The sequence below is a fragment of the Hypanus sabinus genome, chromosome 16, assembly GCF_030144855.1.
Source record: "Hypanus sabinus isolate sHypSab1 chromosome 16, sHypSab1.hap1, whole genome shotgun sequence".
Taxonomy (NCBI): domain Eukaryota; kingdom Metazoa; phylum Chordata; class Chondrichthyes; order Myliobatiformes; family Dasyatidae; genus Hypanus; species Hypanus sabinus.
Window position 1 is genome coordinate 89,815,831 of NC_082721.1, and position 18,000 is coordinate 89,833,830.

Genomic DNA, 18,000 nt, shown 5'->3' on the forward strand with positions numbered 1-18,000 from the left:
TGCCCTTCCTTTGGACAACATCAGTGGTGTGGAGAGGGGAAGGCCTGCAGCTTGTGCAACTGCTGGTCTCCAGGTGCAGATCCATGGTCTCTCGAGACCAACAGATGCCACCACCATACATTAATGATCTGGATGATGGGGTGGTAAATTGGATTAGTAAGTATGCAGATGATACTAAGATAGGTGGCATTGTGGATAATAAAGTAGGTTTTCAAAGCTTGCAGAGAGATTTAGGCCAGTTAGAAGAGTGGGCTGAAAGATGTCAGATGGAGTTTAATGCTGATAAGTGTGAGGTGCTACATTTTGGTAGGAATAATCCAAATAGGACATACATGGTAAATGGTAGGGCATTGAGGAATGCAGTAGACAAGAGTGATCTAGGAATAATGGTGCATAATTCCCTGAAGGTGGAATCTCATGTGGATAGGGTGGTGAAGAAAGCTTTTGGTATGTTGGCCTTTATAAATCAGAGCATTGAGTATAGAAGTTGAGATGTAATGTTAAAACTGTACAAGACATTGGTGAGGCCGAATTTGGAGTATTGTGTACAGTTCTGGTCACCAAATTATAGGAAAGATATCAACAAAATAGAGAGAGTACAGAGAAGATTTACTAGAATGTTACCTGGGTTTCAGCACCTAAGTTACAGGAAAAGGCTGAACAAGTTAGGTCTTTATTCTTTGGAGTGTAGAAGGTTGAGGGAGGACTTGATAGAGTTATTTAAAATAATGAGTGGGATAGATAGAGTTGACGTGGATAGGCTTTTTCCATTGAGAGTAGGGGAGATTCAAACAAGAGGACATGAGTTGAGAGTTAGGGGGCAAAAGTTTAAGGGTAACATGACGGGATTTTTCTTTACTGAGAGAGTGGTAGCTGTGTGGAACGAGCTTCCAGTAGAAGTGGTAGAGGCAGGTTCAGTATTGTCATTTAAAGTAAAATTGGATAGGTATATGGACAGGAAAGGAATGGAGGGTGTTGGGCTGAGTGCAGGCCAGTGGGACTAGGTGAATGTAAGCATCGGCATGGACTAGAAATGTTAAGATGGCCTGTTTCCATGCTGTAATTGTTATATGGTTATATATGATGTTGAAGTAGGAGGTACAGGGCAGGTGTAGCTCTTGTCTCACTAGCAGAGTTAAGTGCCAGGAGAGAGAACAGCGAGGAGCACATATGGACAAGAAAGTCATATAGAAAATGACCCCAGCAATAACAGGGGTGGAGGGAAAGATGTGTTAAATGATAGGATCCCATTATAGATGTGGAAGTCATGGAGAAAGTTGTGTTGTACATGCAGGCTTGTAGGGTGGTTGGTAAGGACAGGGAGAACCCTTACCCCCTGTTCTCGCAGTGGGAGGATTTCGTAAAGGCAGATACATGGGAAATGAAGGAAGTGTATCAATGGTTGCAGAAGTGAAACCCTACTCTTTGAAGAAGGAGGAAAACTCCGATACTTTTGAAGAAGAAAGTTTCATCCTAAAAACAGATCTATTTTACAAGTGACAGGATAGGAAAAAATAATTTGTAGATGTTACCAAGATTGGTGGAGTTGTAGATGGTGCAGAAGACTGGATAAGAATACAGCTGAAATACATCAGTTACAGATATGGCCGAGAAATGGCAGCTGGAGCTTAACACAAATAAATGTGAGGTGTTGCATCTTAATAGGGCAAATGCAAGGAGACAGTACACTGTTATGGTCAAGATCCTTTAACAGTGTAGCTGAGCACAGAGATCCTTGGGATCCAAGTTCATAGCCGCTTGAAAATGACTACACAGTTCAATAAGGTAGTTAAGAAGACTTATGGAATGCTTGCTTTTATTAATCAAGGTATTGAGTTTAAAAGTCAAGTGGTTTGATAGCAATTTTGTAACACTCTGGTTAGGCCAAATCTGGAGTATTGCATACAATTCTGGTTGGTTCACTATAGAAAGGATTGAGGCTTTGGAGAGGGTAATGGAGAGGTTTATCAGGATGCTGCCTGGTTTAGAGAGCATGCACTATCATCAGAGCTGGACAAACCTGGGTTGTTTTCTGTGGAGTGGCAGCAGCTGAGGGTAGATCTGATAGAGGCTTATAAGATTATGAGAGGCAGAGATAGAGTAAACGGAGCATCTGTTTCCTAGGGTTGAACTGTTTCCAATACTGGAGGGCATGCATTGAATGTGAGAGGTGGCAGGTTCAAAGGGGATGTGAGGGGTAAGGTTTTTACTCAGAGAGTGCTGGATGCCTGCTATGGTGGTAGAGGCAAATACATGAGAGGCTTTCAGGGGCCTTTTGGACATCATGTACAGTGCATATAAAAACTATTCACCCCCCCCCCCCCCGGAACTTTTCATGTTTTATTGTTTTACAACTTTGAATCAAAGTGGATTTAATATGGCTGTTTTGACACTGATCAACAGAAAAGACTCTATCATGTCAAAGTGAAAACAAATTTCTACAAATTAGTCTAAATTTAATACAATTATTAAACACAAAATAACTGATTGCATAATTGGTCACCCCCTTCAAGTTATTATTTAGTAGATGCACCTTTGGCAGCAATTACAGTCTTGAGTTTGTGTGGATAGGTCTCTATCGGCTTTGCACGATTGGGTACTGCAATTTTCCCCATTCTCCTTTACAAAACAGCTCAAGCTCTGTCAGACTGCATGGGGATTGTGAGTGAACAGCCACAAACTCTCAATTGGAGTGAGGTCATTGTCTTGCTGGAAAGCAAATATTTTAATTTTGCTGCATTCATTTTTCCTTCTACCTTCACAGGTCTTCCAGGGCCTGCTGTAGTGAAGCATTCCCACAGCATGATGCAGCCACCACCATGCTTCATGGTAGGGATGCTGTGTTTTTCATGATGAACAGTGTTTGGCTTAGGCAAACATAGCATTTAGTCTGCAAAGATGAGGAAATCTGCAGATGCTGGAAATTCAAACAACACACACAAAATGCTGGTGGAACACAGCAGGCCAGGCAGCATCTATAAGGAGAAGCACTGTCGACATTTCGGGCCGAGGCCCTTCGTCAGGACTAACTGAAAGGAAAGATAGTAAGAGATTTGAAAGTAGTGGGGGGAGGGGAAATGCAAAATGATAGGAGAAGACCGGAGGGGGTGGGATGAAGCTAAGAGCTGGAAAGGTGATTGGTGAAAGTGATACAGAGCTGGAGAAGGGAAAGGATCATGGGTGGGAGGTCTCGGGAGAAAGAAAAGGGGAGGGGGGGAACACCAGAGGGAGATGGAGAACAGGCAGGGTATTGGGCAGAGAGAGAGAAAAAACCAAACAACTAAATAATCAGGGATGGGGTAAGAAGGGGAAGAGGGGCATTAACGGAAGTTAGAGAAGTCAATATTCATGCCATCAGGTTGGCGGGTACCCAGCCTATATATAAGGTGTTGTTCCTGCAACCTGAGTGTGGATTCATCTTGACAGTAATGGAGGCCATGGATAGACATATCAGAATGGGAATGCGATGTGGAATTAAAATGTGTGGCCACTGGGAGATCCTGCTTTCTCTGGCGGTCCGAGCATAGGTGTTCAGCGAAACGGTCTCCCAGTCTACATCAGGTCCCACTAATATATAAAAGGCCACACCATTCAGGGCCCCAGACAGTCCTTCCAGGTGAGGCAACGCTTCACCTGTGAATCAGCTGGTGTGGTATACTGCATCCGGTGCTCCCGGTGTGGCCTTTCATATATTGGTGAGACCTGACGCAGACTGGGAGACCGTTTCGCTGAACACCTACACTCGGTCTGCCAGAGAAAGCAGGATCTCCCAGTGGCCACACATTTTAATTCCACATCGCATTCCCATTCTGATATGTCTATCCATGGCCTCCTCTACTGTCAAGATGAATCCACACTCAGGTTGGAGAAACAACACCTTATATACCGGCTGGGTAGCCTCCAACCTGATGGCATGAACATTGACTTCTCTAACTTCCATTAATGCCCCTCCTCCCCTTCTTACCCCATCCCTGACATATTTAGTTGTTTGTTTTTTTTCTCTCTCTCTGCCCAATACCCTGCCTATTCTCCATCTCCCTCTGGTGCTCCACCCCTCCCCCTTTCTTTCTCCTGAGGCCTCCTGTCCCATGATCCTTTCCCTTCTCCAGCTCGGTATCACTTTCGCCAATCACCTTTCCAGCTCTTAGCTTCATCCCACCCCCCCAGTCTTCTCCTATCACTTCGCATTTCCCCTCTCCGCACTACTTTCATATCTCTTACTATCTTTCCTTTTGGTTAGTCCTGACAAAGGGCTCGGCCCGAAACGTCAACAGTGCTTCTCCTATAGATGCTGCCTGGCCTGCTGTGTTCCACCAGTATTTTGTTTGTGTTGTTAGCATTTAGTCTGATGGCCAAAAAGCTCAATTCTGTTTTCATCAGACCATAGAATCTTCTTCCAGCAGACTTCAGTCTCCCACATACCTTCTGGCAAACTCTAGCTAAGATTTCATGTGCGTTTTATTCAACAGTTGCTTTCTCTTTGCCTTAACTTGGAAATTTTTTTGTATCTATCCGCTGTGCATTTCAATAACTATTTTGCCGCATTGCTTGGAATGTTATTTTGTCTTTGTGGTGTAGTTTTTACCAGGATACTGACTCAGCAGCAGATGGACCTTCCAGATGCACGTGTATTTTTACTGCAATCAATTGAAACACCGTCACTACACACAGGTGATCTCCATTTAACTAATTATGTGACTTCAAAAACCAATTAAGTGCACCAGTGATGATTTGTTGTGTCACATTAAAGTGGGTGAAGCCCTATGTAATCAATTATTTTGTGTATATTATTTGTAATAATTTAAATCACTTTGTAGAGATTGGTTTTCACTTTGACATGAAAGTCTTTTACTGTTGTTCAGCATCAAAAAAGCCAAATTAAATCCACTGTGATTCATTGTTGTAAAACAATAAAACATGAAATCTTCTGGGGGGCAGAGTGGTAAAGTGGAGAATACTTTTTATCTGCACTATAGGGAGGAGGGATGAGTGTTTGGGTGTTTTGATTGCTTTTTAGCTGGTTCAGCACAACACTGTGGGCTGAACGGCCTGTCCTGTACTGTTCTATGTACAGTCAATACAGCTGTCAGGGCCATTTGGTTTATAAAAGATAACAGTATGTAGTTTCCCTCCAGAGTTTGAGAAATTGGATAGAGGTGTCAGAGAAGGACCAAGGAAATTTGAGGGCAGGGTGAAGTTAGAGGCAAAGTTTAAGAAATTGACAGGCTCAGCATGGGAGCAAAACATGAACTGCTTATTCTTTTCCATAGATGCTGTCAGACCTGCTGTGTTCTTCCAGCAGTCTGTAAGTGTGAACTTGCCCACTTTAGTCAGACAAACAGAAAGACAGAGTCATATCTCAATGGTGATAGATTAGGAAATGTTAATGTAGCAGTGGTACTAATGTCCTCCTAGATCTGTTACTGAGAGAAAACATACAAATGAAGCAAGCAGTTAAGAAGCCAAATGAACAATTGGTAGAGGTTTTGAATGCAGGGACAATGATATGTTACAAATACAGAATCTTGAAGAATTGTGTGCAATTTTAGTCTTCTCACATTAAATAAAGAATATATTTGCTGTAGTTAGGGTAATGAAAATTCACTGGATTGATCAAAAGCTGTCAGGACGATTACATGGAGCAATTTGGTAAGGCTCAACTTCCCCTGGTTTGGGGTGCTTGGAGCATTGCATCACAGACTTGAGATACAGTGTAAGATTTATCAGAACTGAGTTAAGTTCTTTAAGACAGGTTCACCAGCAACTGCTTTTGTGAACCAATGGAATCCAATGAACTCTGTATGACAATAAGTAAGGGGAGGCCAAGTCATTGAATTTTAATTCAAGACAGGGATCATTTTCTGCGACTTGTTTTATGTGTGAGTGTTTGATGTTTTGGTGCCATTTGCACATGTTTTTGCACATGAGTGTTCATGTTTTTCTTTTTGTTGAGTGGCTTCCATGGTTTTGTTTATTTTATGGCTGGCTGGAGAAGACAAATTTCAGAGTTGTATACTGCATACAAACTTTGAGATTACTTTGAATCCTTAGAATTTTCTAGTCACAAAGGACAGAGGGATATGGTGAGAGAAACATCTGGTATTAAGATAGATCAGCCATGATTATATGAAAGTGTGGAGCAGGCTTGAAGGGTCATACAGCATGGTAACAAGGCCTTTGGCCCAACTGGTCAAAGCCGACCAAGATAGTCAGACATCCCATTTGCTCATTTGGTGAAAACAATCTATCCTCTGGCTGCTGAACCTGTCTTAAAGATCTTAAGTCAGATCTTAGAAGCCTTTCCTTCGATCCCAAGCCTGTGACACCTGGTTCCATGTCCCTCTAAACACTTTTTGACCATGTACTGGTTCACTTCCCCAGGCAGTTCATTCCCTCATTCCAGCTCCTCTTTTTCATGTTTCTTTCTATGTTTGTACTTGCATCTGTGTTATAGCACCAGGACATGACCTTCTGAGCCATACTTTTGTGGGCTAAAACACACTATATGGTGAAATTGCAAAGCCCTCTGATCTGTGCTGAATTGACCCATGTGTTCAGTGAGGTCAGAGGCCTGCTGAATAAACCAGTCCAATCATGATGGTAAACTAGCCATGATAAGACTGACATGGTTAATGTGTAAGCTCCCGTTTCTGTTACCTAATCTCCTAACCATTGGATGATAAGAAACAATCCATGAGTGGCCAGTCAGCATGTCAGTCCACTGAGTGGCTCTGTCCCTCCTCCTCTTCCTGTGAAGATGCTTTCCCTGCTCACCACAGTCGCTACAAAGCACCTCTAGTATTAACGGTGCAGTGTGTTCCCAGGAGTGTGCACACAACTGACAGACTCAGCTTTGGCAATGCTGCCAAACATAGATACTGAAAACAACTTCCTCTACATTCAGGATTCGGGATCAGACCAAATGTTGATACAGAGTGAGTACAGGAAACTTGTGTTTCTTTTCTTTTAACTGTGTTGCTGGTAAATTTCCATCTTTAGAAATTATTCTGTTTGCAAAGATTCCTAACTCATTCATCCAACACGATGTGTTCTTTGATGCAAAATGTCCAATAGATTTTTTACAAATTTAACACTATCATTAATTTGTTGGATGAATTGGCTTCTTTTTTAAAATGTGGTAATGAAGATACTTTTACTCCTAATGGCTTTCTGGAGTCACACACACACACACACACACACACACACACACACACCACTTTGATTAGCAATCAATGAAGAAGTTTCTACACAAATTTTTCTGTGGTATTGCATACACTTGGTGTTCTGTATTTTTCTGTTATCTATAGAAAAAGTTTACAGTTTTGGGAGCAGATGGAATGTTCCTGGTATTGTTTTGCAGTTTGCCACAGTACATTTGTAAAGGGATGTTTCTCTCCCAATCTCTTCTAGTGATATTAGTTTTCCCTTCTGGGATACTTAACATCCGACCTGGAAGGGATTTTGTGTTTTGAAGGTCTTTTTCAGACACCTCAGCATGTTATATGTGACTTTCTCACCCTGTTATCTCCCTTATTTCTAAAGCAATAGAAGCTGAGAGTCTTTTTTCAATACAAAACCAAGGAGACCAATGGGATGTTTCCATAGTTTTTACCCTTATTCAAAAATGAATAAGCCTGAAGCTTATTAATAAATGGTTCCAGTGCTCTGTGTGGTGTCAAATTGATCACACACAGCACAGCACCTTCCCCCTCACATAACTCGACACACAGGGATCATGCAGAAGGCACCAACTAATTCTTTTTTTTCTATTTTCCTCACTCCACCTTTGAAAGCACCCATGAAAGGTCTTATCTCTGTTATTGAGCAATGCCACTCAAATGACTAGAGTCCTCTCAGTCCTCTGACGTAATACCATCCACTTCAGTCAGAAGAAATTGTAAGGCAAAACTCTTTCTTACAGTTGAAAAGATATGAAAACCTATTTGAGTTTAGAGAGCTCTGAGTGCACTTGTATGCAAATTTCAGACTTGATTGCTTAATTTAATTGCTCTCCTCTCTATTGTACCTTAAGCTCTGAAACAACGCACCTCCACTTTCTTTTTCTTCAGCCTCTTCGTTTTTCAATGATCCCTGTTATTTTGCTTTTAAAAGAAAAACATTAGCAAAGCATAAAGGAAGCTAAAAACAGGACTGACTTAAGTGAATATTCCATCATTGTGCTTTGGAAAAGTTTGATCAACGTGCAGTCTGTAAGGGGTCTGGATGCAGCAGGGCGGTGCAGTAATGCTCAGGCTCAATATATAATTCTCATTCTGTCTGTGTTGAGTTTGCACCTTCTCCCTGTGACCATGTGGATTCCCTTCAAGTATGCCACATGTAATGGTTTGATAGGTTAATTGAAAAGCAGAACAGTTATGAGGCTGATTGGCTCCAATTCTTACGTTCCTCCACTGCTAATTATTGACAGTTTGGTGACAAGCCTTTGAGCTGGAGTATTGGATTGTTCAAACCCAATTAGTAGAACTATGAAGGATGATAAAGCCCTGAGTATGTTGGTGAGTAGTAGAATCTGGGGTGGGGAGGGGGAAGATTGGTGCAGATGATATAAGTGTGAATAGGATTAAGTCACTAAATGTAGGGTGATTGAAAGTTGTTTTTGCTGATCTGTGTTGTGGAAGAAAGATCCTTTATTCATGCCATTCAATAAGATCATGTGTCATTTCCCACAGTAGTCACTACTTTGATTCTTTTAACAGGATGAACGGTCTCAGCTCAAAGCGTCAACTACTTTTTCCCCTCAAATATGTTGCCTGATTTGCTGAGTTACTCCAGTGTTTTCATGTGTTCCTCAAGCATCTGCAGAATCTCGTGTCTCTTCGTCCCATCACTTTGATACTGAAGTGAAGCTGAAAGAAAAATCAGAAGAAAACTCATGTAGCAATTTTTTCAATCTGATTTACTTTGACTGGCTAAACTCACTTCTAAACCATTGCCACTCCAAATTTTTCTCCTCCCTTTCTTAAAATATCCTTTCACACTCAAATTCAATCACAATAGCTCTTTCCTTTCCTAAATCTTAATAGAGTGATTTTGGTCACCAACACTGTGTAAATCTGAGATATCCCACAAAATATAGCATTTGTTTAATTCAGCATCCAGTTGCATTGCATTGTTTTTTACTTTTCATGGGTTGCAAGTGAAGTTCAAGAGATGCACTATTATGAAGTGACCAATCTAATTTTGATGGTCAGAGACAATAATTGTCACTCATACTAAGTGTCCACAGAGTTACAGTACTGTAGATATCTATGGATCTACAGCAGGGGTGGGCAAACTTTTTGACTTGTGGGCCACAAAGGGTTCTAAAATTTGACAGGGGGGCCGGACCAGGAGCAGATGGACGGAGTGTTTTGGTAATACACCTCATAAGAGAAAATAAAATATCATGGGATATGTAGAAAACATGTGCTTTAATTTCAATTGAAAATGAACAAATGCATTACAACAAAATATCTGTCTTTGAAGTCCCATGGTATTTAGCTATTTATTGAAATGACTTTTAAAACACTGAAAATTAAATGAATAAAATACAGCTCTTTTAAATAGTAACAGTTATTATTTTAAAGCACTGAAAATTCTGTTATCCTTCAAGATATTATCATCATCACTCTCCTCCTGACTGTCTTTATTTCAAAAAGCGTAGGAGATGCAGGTCTACTTGTCCTGCTCCTTCTTATTCAATTGTCCCCTGTGCCAAAACTCAACAACAACCAGCACAAAGACAGAACAGGGACAGCGTGCCAGTATGCGGAGCACGTTATTTGATCTGGAGTGCATTTTTTATTTTGAGAACGTACGTGCACCTGCGCACTACTCATGTCCATCACTTAACAGAAATGACATGTAACATGTAAGGCTTATTGAAAAAAATATTTTCAAATGCATTTTTTACATAACACAACGAAGAAACTTATTTTAAGTTTCAGTGGGAACAGTGTTGTTGGTCTCCCTTTTTAGCCAGCGCATCAAAGTCTGGATTTAATTTTGTTGTGGCGATTCTCAGGATGGATCTGAGGTGTTGGTCAGTTAACTTGGATCTGTGGCTGGCTTTGTTGATGTTCATGACGCTGAACGCCTGTTCGCACAAATAGGTCGAGCCGAACAAAGAGTAAAGCGCAAATGTGGAGTAATACGCTGCACCTCAACAAAGGTCAATGTATATAGAGTGCGTCATCTATTGGGAAAATGCCAGAATTGCGGGGAAAAAACGTTAACAAGATTTATTAATATAATTTCATCAAGTTCTGCGGGCTGGATTAAAAAGCTTAACGGGCCGCATATGGCCCGCGGGCCGTAGTTGCCCATGCCTGATCTACAGGGTACTAAAAGAGGTAAAGTCTGAAGTAGTGACCAAAGATTGAAGCTAGTTGTTACCTATGATCTCAGTTTGAAAGATCCAAAACTGAAAGGAGACTATAATGTTGAAGTGCCATCAGGAAAAGAGGAGGGAGAAATCAAAGGACCTAAAGTAAATGTTGATGGGATGTGCAAGGGACAGAGGTTGAGACATTGAAAATTTGTGCTACCTTCTACGCTTTAAATACCCCAAGGTTGTTCATGGTTTTCACTATACTTTTTGCAAAACAGAAGGTCATACTCTCCCCCAAATACTGCAATTTTCATTTTGGTTCAGGATAAATGAAACTTGTGAAACTTGCTGATGTATTCACTTTCTTCAACCTGATCTCTGAAGTCTTGAATATAAACAGCAGCAGAAAACTAAGGTTCCAGTAATGGACCCAACAGTGTCTGTGGAAAGTGATAAGCTCCAAGTGATCTTGATACTGGTTCACCTTCAGACAATGATCACATTGCTCCTTGCTTAATCACTACTACTGCAGGAAAATTAAAAATTTCATGACATGTCAGTGATATTAGCAGGTCAGACAGCATCCATGGAAAGGAGTAAAGAGTCGACGTTTCAGACTGAGACCCTTTACCAGGATGCCATTGGGCCCAAAACATTCCTCCAGCATTTTGTGTGTGTGGCTCTGGATTTCCAGCATTTGCAGAATCTCTTGTTCGTGTCAGTGATATTAAATTTGATTCTGATTTCCAATGTAATTTGGATTCCCGTTAAGGATATTAAATCTACTCACTGTTCTGTGCTTTATGTTGTTTCTCAATGGGAAATGCTCTTGAGACTCCTCCTGAGACACTCCTGAGACTAGAGCACAAAAACTCTTCACTACAGCTCTGAGAGAGTTCTGCCATAGAAAAGATGGAAGCGAGGCTTTGAGGCCTCTTTGTTTTCCCAGGTGAATGTAGATATTGTTTTGGAAAAGAGCAGGAGTTTAAGTCTGACAAGAGTTCCTCATTACCAGTTCATTATCCTACTTCTGTTATTGGGGGCTTGCTGCATAGAATTCATCTGTAGTGTTTTCTATATACCACAGATATTGTGCTTCAAAAGGACACTTTATCTGCAAGATGATCTGCATAATCTGAAAGGAGATGAGGGCTGCTATAAAATGCAAATTTTATTCCCTCTTTTTCATTTTGTCTTTAAAAAATCAACCAGGAATGATCTTGTTCAAACACAATTTTTTAATGAGGCAAATTCATGGGATTATGGGATTATGGGACAGATGAGGGAAGTGACTACAAATTTGAATACATTAATAACATTTTGTTTCTTTGAATCATAGATTCCCAAGTTAAAATGGAGTACCCCTTCGTACCAATGTGTGAGGAGTTATGTCCGATTTGTGGAGACAAGGTCTCGGGATATCACTATGGACTCCTAACGTGTGAAAGTTGTAAGGTATGAAGTGTTGTCAGCTAATTCTTGAGACCTTGCATTTGGAATTGGTTTATTATTGTCACGCACTCAGGTACAGAGAAATGCTTGTCTTGTAATCTATTGTGCCTAGTGATATGTGGTTTCAGGCTTTTATATCATCTGCGTTGAGACAACTGCACTGCTCCAAAGATCACTCACTATATGAGGTCATTCTTACCCTCAGCCATTAGGTTCTATAATGGGTCAACCTATAGCCAGGGAAATAATGACCCCCCCCCCCCCGTTAGACTGTTTGAGGTAACTTGTTTTTTAGTCATTTTTACTTCTAACATTTGTGCACTTGTAAGGCTTCCCTCATCCCACATCTGGCGGCCTCCATTGCCTTTAAGCTAAAAAACAGTGACAGCAACCAGAATCATAGTTTTATACAGACATACAACACAGAAACAGACATCAGCCCAACTGTTCCAGCCAGGTAAGATGCCTATCCAAGTTAGTCCCATATATCAATGTTTGGCGCATAAGCTTCTAAACCTTTGCGATCCATGCGCCTGTCCAACTGTCTTTTAAAAGTTGTTAATATACCTGTTCCAGCACTTCCTCTAGCAGCACATTCCACATACATACCCCCCTTGTGTAAAGAAACAACTTGCCCCTCAAGTACCTATTAAATCTTTTGCCTCTCATATTAAACCTATGCCTTCCAGATCTTGACTTCCCAAACCTGGGAAAAAAGCTGCTTACATTTACCTCTATCTGTGTCCCACATGATTTTATACACCTCTTTAAGATCACATTTCAGGTTCCCTGTGAGCTCTGATCTAACAACTTGTTAGAATGTCAGCACTCAACAATGGTGGATTAAAGTTAAAAGCAACTCTTAGTACACTTCCCACTCTTACATCCCAATAATACAATAATCCTTATTCTAAAGATCATAGATGTCAGCCAAGCAATTTCCTCCTAGTTATAGAACATAGAACATAGAATGGTACAGCACAGTACAGGCCCTTTGGCCAACAATATTGTGCCGACCCTTAAACCTTGCCTCCCATATAACCCCCCACCTTAAACTCCTCCATATATCTGTCTAGTAGTCTCTTAAATTTCACTAGTGTATTTTCCTCCATCACTGACTCAGGCAGTGCATTCCTCACACCAACCACTCTCTGAGTGAAAAACCTTCCTGCAATAGCCCCCTTGAACTTTCCACCCCTTACCTTAAAGCCATGTCCTCTTGAATTGAGCAGTGGTGCCCTGGGGAAGAGGCGCTGGCTGTCTGCTCTATCTATTCCTCTTAATATCTTGTATACCTCTATCATGTCTCCTCTCATCCTCCTTCTCTCCAAAGAGTAAAGCCCTAGCTCCCTTAATCTCTGATCATAATGCACACTCTCTAAACCAGGCAGCATCTTGGTAAATTTCCTCTGTACAATACTTCCACATCCTTCCTATAGTGAAGCAAGAAGAACTGGATACAGTTTCCAAGTGTGGCCTAACCAGAGTTTTATAGAGTTGCATCATTACCTTGCATTATTATTATTATTATTATTATTATTATTATTATTATTATTATTATTATTATTATTATTATTATTATTATTATTATTATTATTATTATTATTATTATTATTATTATTATTATTATTATTATTATTGTTGTTGTTGTTGTTGTTATTGTTATTATTATTAATAATTATTACCTTACATTATCATAATCATTACCATCATTAAACTCTATCCCTCAACTTATGAAAGCTAACATTCCATAAGCTTTCTTAACTACCCTATCTACCTGTGAGGCAACTTTTAGGGATCTGTGGACATGTACCCCCAGATCCCTCTGCTCCTCCACACTACTAAGTATCCTGCCATTTACTTTGTACTCTGCCTTGGAGTTTGTCCTTCCAAAGTGTATCACCTCACACTTCTCTGGGTTGAACTCCATCTGCCACTTCTTAGCCTACTTCTGCGTCCTATCAGTGTCTCTCTGCAATCTTCGACAATCCGCAACACTATCCACAACACCACCAACGTTTTTGTCATCTGCAAACTTATGAGCCCACCCTTCTACCCCCACATCCAGGTCATTAATAAAAATCATGAAAAGTAGAGGTCCCATAACCGATCCTTGTGGGACACCACTAATCACAACCTTCCAATCCGAATGTACTCCCTCCACCACAACCCTTTGCTTTCTACAGGCAAGCCAATTCTGAATCCACTTGGCCAAACTTCCCTGGATCCCATGCCTTCTGACTTTCTGAATAAGTCTACCGTGCGGAACCTTGTCAAGTGCCTTACTAAAATCCATGTAGATCACATCCACTGCACTATCCTCATCTATATGCCCGGTCACCACCTCAAAAAACTCTATCTAGCTTGTTAGGCATGATCTGCCCTTCACAAAGCCATGCTGACTGTCTCTGATCAGACCATGATTCTCTAAATGCCCATAGATCCTATCTCTAAGAATCTTTTCTAACAGCTTTCTCACAACAAACGTAAGGCTCACTGGTCTATAAATACCCAGACGATCTCTACCTTTTGGAAAAAGGGGACAACATTCATCTCCCTCCAATCTTCCGGTACCATTCCCGTGGACAATGAGGACATAAAGATCCTAGCCAGAGGCTCAGCAATCTCTTCCCTTGCCTTGTGGAGCAGCCTGGGGAATATTCCGTCAGGCCCTGGGGACTTATCCATCCTAATGTATTTTAACAACTCCAACACCTCCTCTCCCTTAATATCAACATGCTCCAGAACATTAACCTCACTCATATTGTCCTCACCATCATCAAGTTCCCTTTCATGGTGAATACTGAAGAGAAGTATTCATTGAGGGTGTCACTGACTTCCACAGCCTCCGGGCACATCTTCCCACCTTTATCTCTAATCGGTCCTACCTTCACCCCTGTCATCCTTTTGTTCTTCACATAATTGAAAAATATCTTGTGGTTTTCCTTTACACTACTCGCCAAGGCCTTCTCATGCCCTATTCTTGCTCTCCTCAGCCCCTTCTTAAGCTCTTGCTACCCTATATTCCTCAATAGACTCATCTAATCCTTGCTTCCTAAATCTCATGTATACTGCTTTCTTCCATCTGACTAGATTTTCCACCTCACTTGTCACCCATGGTTCCTTCACCTTTATCTTCCTCACCGGGTCAAATTTATCGCTAACATCCTGCAAGAGATCCCTAAATATCGACCACATGTTCATAGTATATTTCCCTGCAAAAACATCATCCCAATTCACATCCACAAGTTCTAGCCTTACAGCCTCATAATTTGCCCTTCCCCAATTAAAAATTTTCCTGTCATCTCTGATTCTATCCTTTTCCATGATAATACTAAAGGCCAGGGAGCGGTGATCACTGTCCCCCAGATGCTCACCCACTGAGGGATCTGTGACCTGACCTGGTTCGTTACCTAATACTAGATCTAGTATGGCATTCCCCCTAGTCGGCCTGTCAACATACTGTGACAGGAATCCATCCTGGACACACTTAACAAACTCTGTCCCGTCTAAACCATTGGAACTAATCAGGTGCCAATCAATATTAGGGAAGTTAAAGTCACCCATGATAACAACCCTGGTATTTTTGAACCTTTCCAAAATCTGCCTCCCAATCTGCTCCTCGGTATCTCTGCTGCTACCAGGGGGCCTATAGAATACTCCCAATAGAGTAACTGCTCCCTTCCTGTTCCTGACTTCTACCCATACTGACTCAAAAGAGGATCCTGCTACATTACCCATCATTTCTGTAGTTGTAATATGTCTTTGACCAGTAATGCCACACCTCCTCCCCTTCCCCCCTCACTATCCCTTTTAAAGCACTAAAATCCAGGAATATTGAGAATCTATTCCTGCCCCGGTGCCAGCCAAGTCTCTGTAATGGCCACTACATCATAATTCCATGTATGAATCCAAGCTCTCAGTTCATCACCTTTGTTCCTGATGCTTCTTGCATTGAAGTACACACACTTTAGCCCTTACTACCTTTACACCATTTATTTTGCTTCTCTTTCCTCAAAGCCTCTCTATATGTTAGATCTGGCTTTACTCCATGCGCTTCTTCCACTGCTCTATTGCTCCAGGTCCCATCCCCCTTGCAAATTAGTTTAAATCCTTCTGAACCATACTAGCAAACCAACCTGCAAGGATATTACTCCCCCTTGAGTTCAGGTGCACCCATCCAATCTGTACAGGTCTCACCTTCCCCAGAAGAGATCCCAATGATCCAAAAATCTAAAACCCTGCCCCCTGCACCAACTCCTCAGCCACACATTCAACTGCCATCTCCTCCAATTCTTACCATTAATATCACATAGCACTGGCAGCAATCTTGAGAACGCCACCCTTGAGGTCCTGTTCTTCAGCCTTCTGCCTATTATGCCAGGTTGGTTGAGTGTCAGTGGTTCCTCTGAGACATGGGAAGGCGGTCCCCAGAGGTAGAAGTTCAAATGCTACCATAGTTATTAGGATTAGAAATGCTGATGAACTAACAATGGATTCACTTTCATGGACTCTACAACTCACGTTCTGAGTTTTTTAAATTTATTATTATTTGCTTTTGTTTGTATTTTTGATAGTCTTTAACAGATTAGTTGTTTGCTCATCCTTGTATGCAGTTTCTCATTTATTCTACTGCATTTCTTTGATCTATTGTGAATGCCTGCAAGAAAATGAAACTCGGGCTTGTATGTGGTAACATACAGTATATGTACTTTGATAATAAATTTACTTCCAACTTTGATAAGTTTATAACCAGTAATGCTAATAGAACCAACAAGTTTAGTAAAAGCCAGTCTGGTTTCCCCATGGATTCATGAGAAGAAAATCTGTCATCCTGATCCAAAATCTGTGTTGCTTCCAGACTGCTGAGAAATAGTTGATTCTTCTACTTGTGGAAGAGTCTTGAATAAAGGAACATACTGTAGTTACAAGATAATTGCAATACAGGAGGAAGGCAGGAGATTGGGGCTGAGAGGAAAAGTGGATCAGCCATGATTAGCTCCTATATAAGTCATTATAAGTTAGGCGGCCATTTAAAACTGAGGTGTATAGAAATGTCTTAATTTACAGAGTAATGACTCTCTGGAAATATACCCCAGAAGACGAAGGCCAGGCCATTAGGCATACTTAAAGTAGAGATAGACAAATATTTGCAACATTGAGGAATTCAGGGCGAGGAGTTGAGGACAGTATAAATCAGATATTATCATATTGAATGGTGCCAGGCATAAGAGGCTGGTGACCAATTTCTGCTCCTATTTCAGGCAGTTTTGTGCCTTAGTTCTTGTGACATCTGAATTGGTCTAAATGTGACTCAGTTCAAGAACAAATTAGTAACGTATATTAAACACTTGTCCTGCTGCCAATACCCACATTGATAGAATGAATCACTAGATTGGAGGTAGTGCCTTTTAAGGTCAAATAGTTTAGTACAATATCAAAAGCATTTAGGAGGGATGTTGGGACTTTTGAAAGCAGAGGAGTAACCCCTTGAGCAAAATGTTATTCATTATGGATTTAGAATGGATTGATATTGTAATTTTTAAGAAGGGAATAATGTTGTGACAAAGACTATTAAATTTGATAGCAGTAACAAACTTTACAGAGTATTCTAATAGTGCTGCAGTGATCTCCCATGTAGAAAATGATCTTGTGAAAAGAAGTCTTAAAATTAATAATAGATTATTTCTTCACACAACATAGGCAGTAATAATCCATCAGGGAATCATTGAAACCTTTTATGATGGACAGACTGAAAGTGGATATTAAATTTCCTTATCTTCAATGATATTATGATATAATATGCTATTGTTATCCACAGGAACAATAGCCCTGAACTTTAATTACTAGATTAGTAATACAGCAACAAAGGTTTTGTAAGGAGTACTCTGCTTGAAAAAAATACAGATGTCTCAATGAGTAATCGATAAATCCAAATTCAAATCTCATTGCAGATGAAAGGAAATTTGAATTCCATTCCTTATCTAAATCTGGAAAACACACACTCAGTGGCTGCTTTATTAGATACCTCTTGTACCTAATAAAGTGGACACCGAGTGCGTGGTTCTGTTATGGTCCGGTCCGTAGCCCGCATTCCGGGTCTTGATCCGGTCCGCGGATGCCGGACTCTGGGTCTTGTAGCTGTCCCTTCTTTTGTCCTTGAGCCCAATTAGTCACACCTGTGGATCATTGTGGCTTGTTGGGTCTCAAGAAGGTGC

General features: G+C 40.9%; 1 protein-coding gene across 1 annotated transcript in view; it reads left to right on the forward strand.

The window, feature by feature from the left end:
- Nucleotides 1-6,815: 6,815 nt before the first annotated feature.
- Nucleotides 6,816-18,000, forward strand: part of LOC132406558 (nuclear receptor subfamily 5 group A member 2-like) — an 82,414-nt gene continuing 71,229 nt past the window's right edge. The window contains exons 1-2 of the mRNA XM_059992383.1: nt 6,816-6,935; nt 11,670-11,785. Coding sequence (XP_059848366.1) covers nt 6,860-6,935; nt 11,670-11,785 — 192 coding nt within the window. The 5' untranslated portion in view covers nt 6,816-6,859. The remainder of the gene's footprint in view (nt 6,936-11,669; nt 11,786-18,000) is intronic.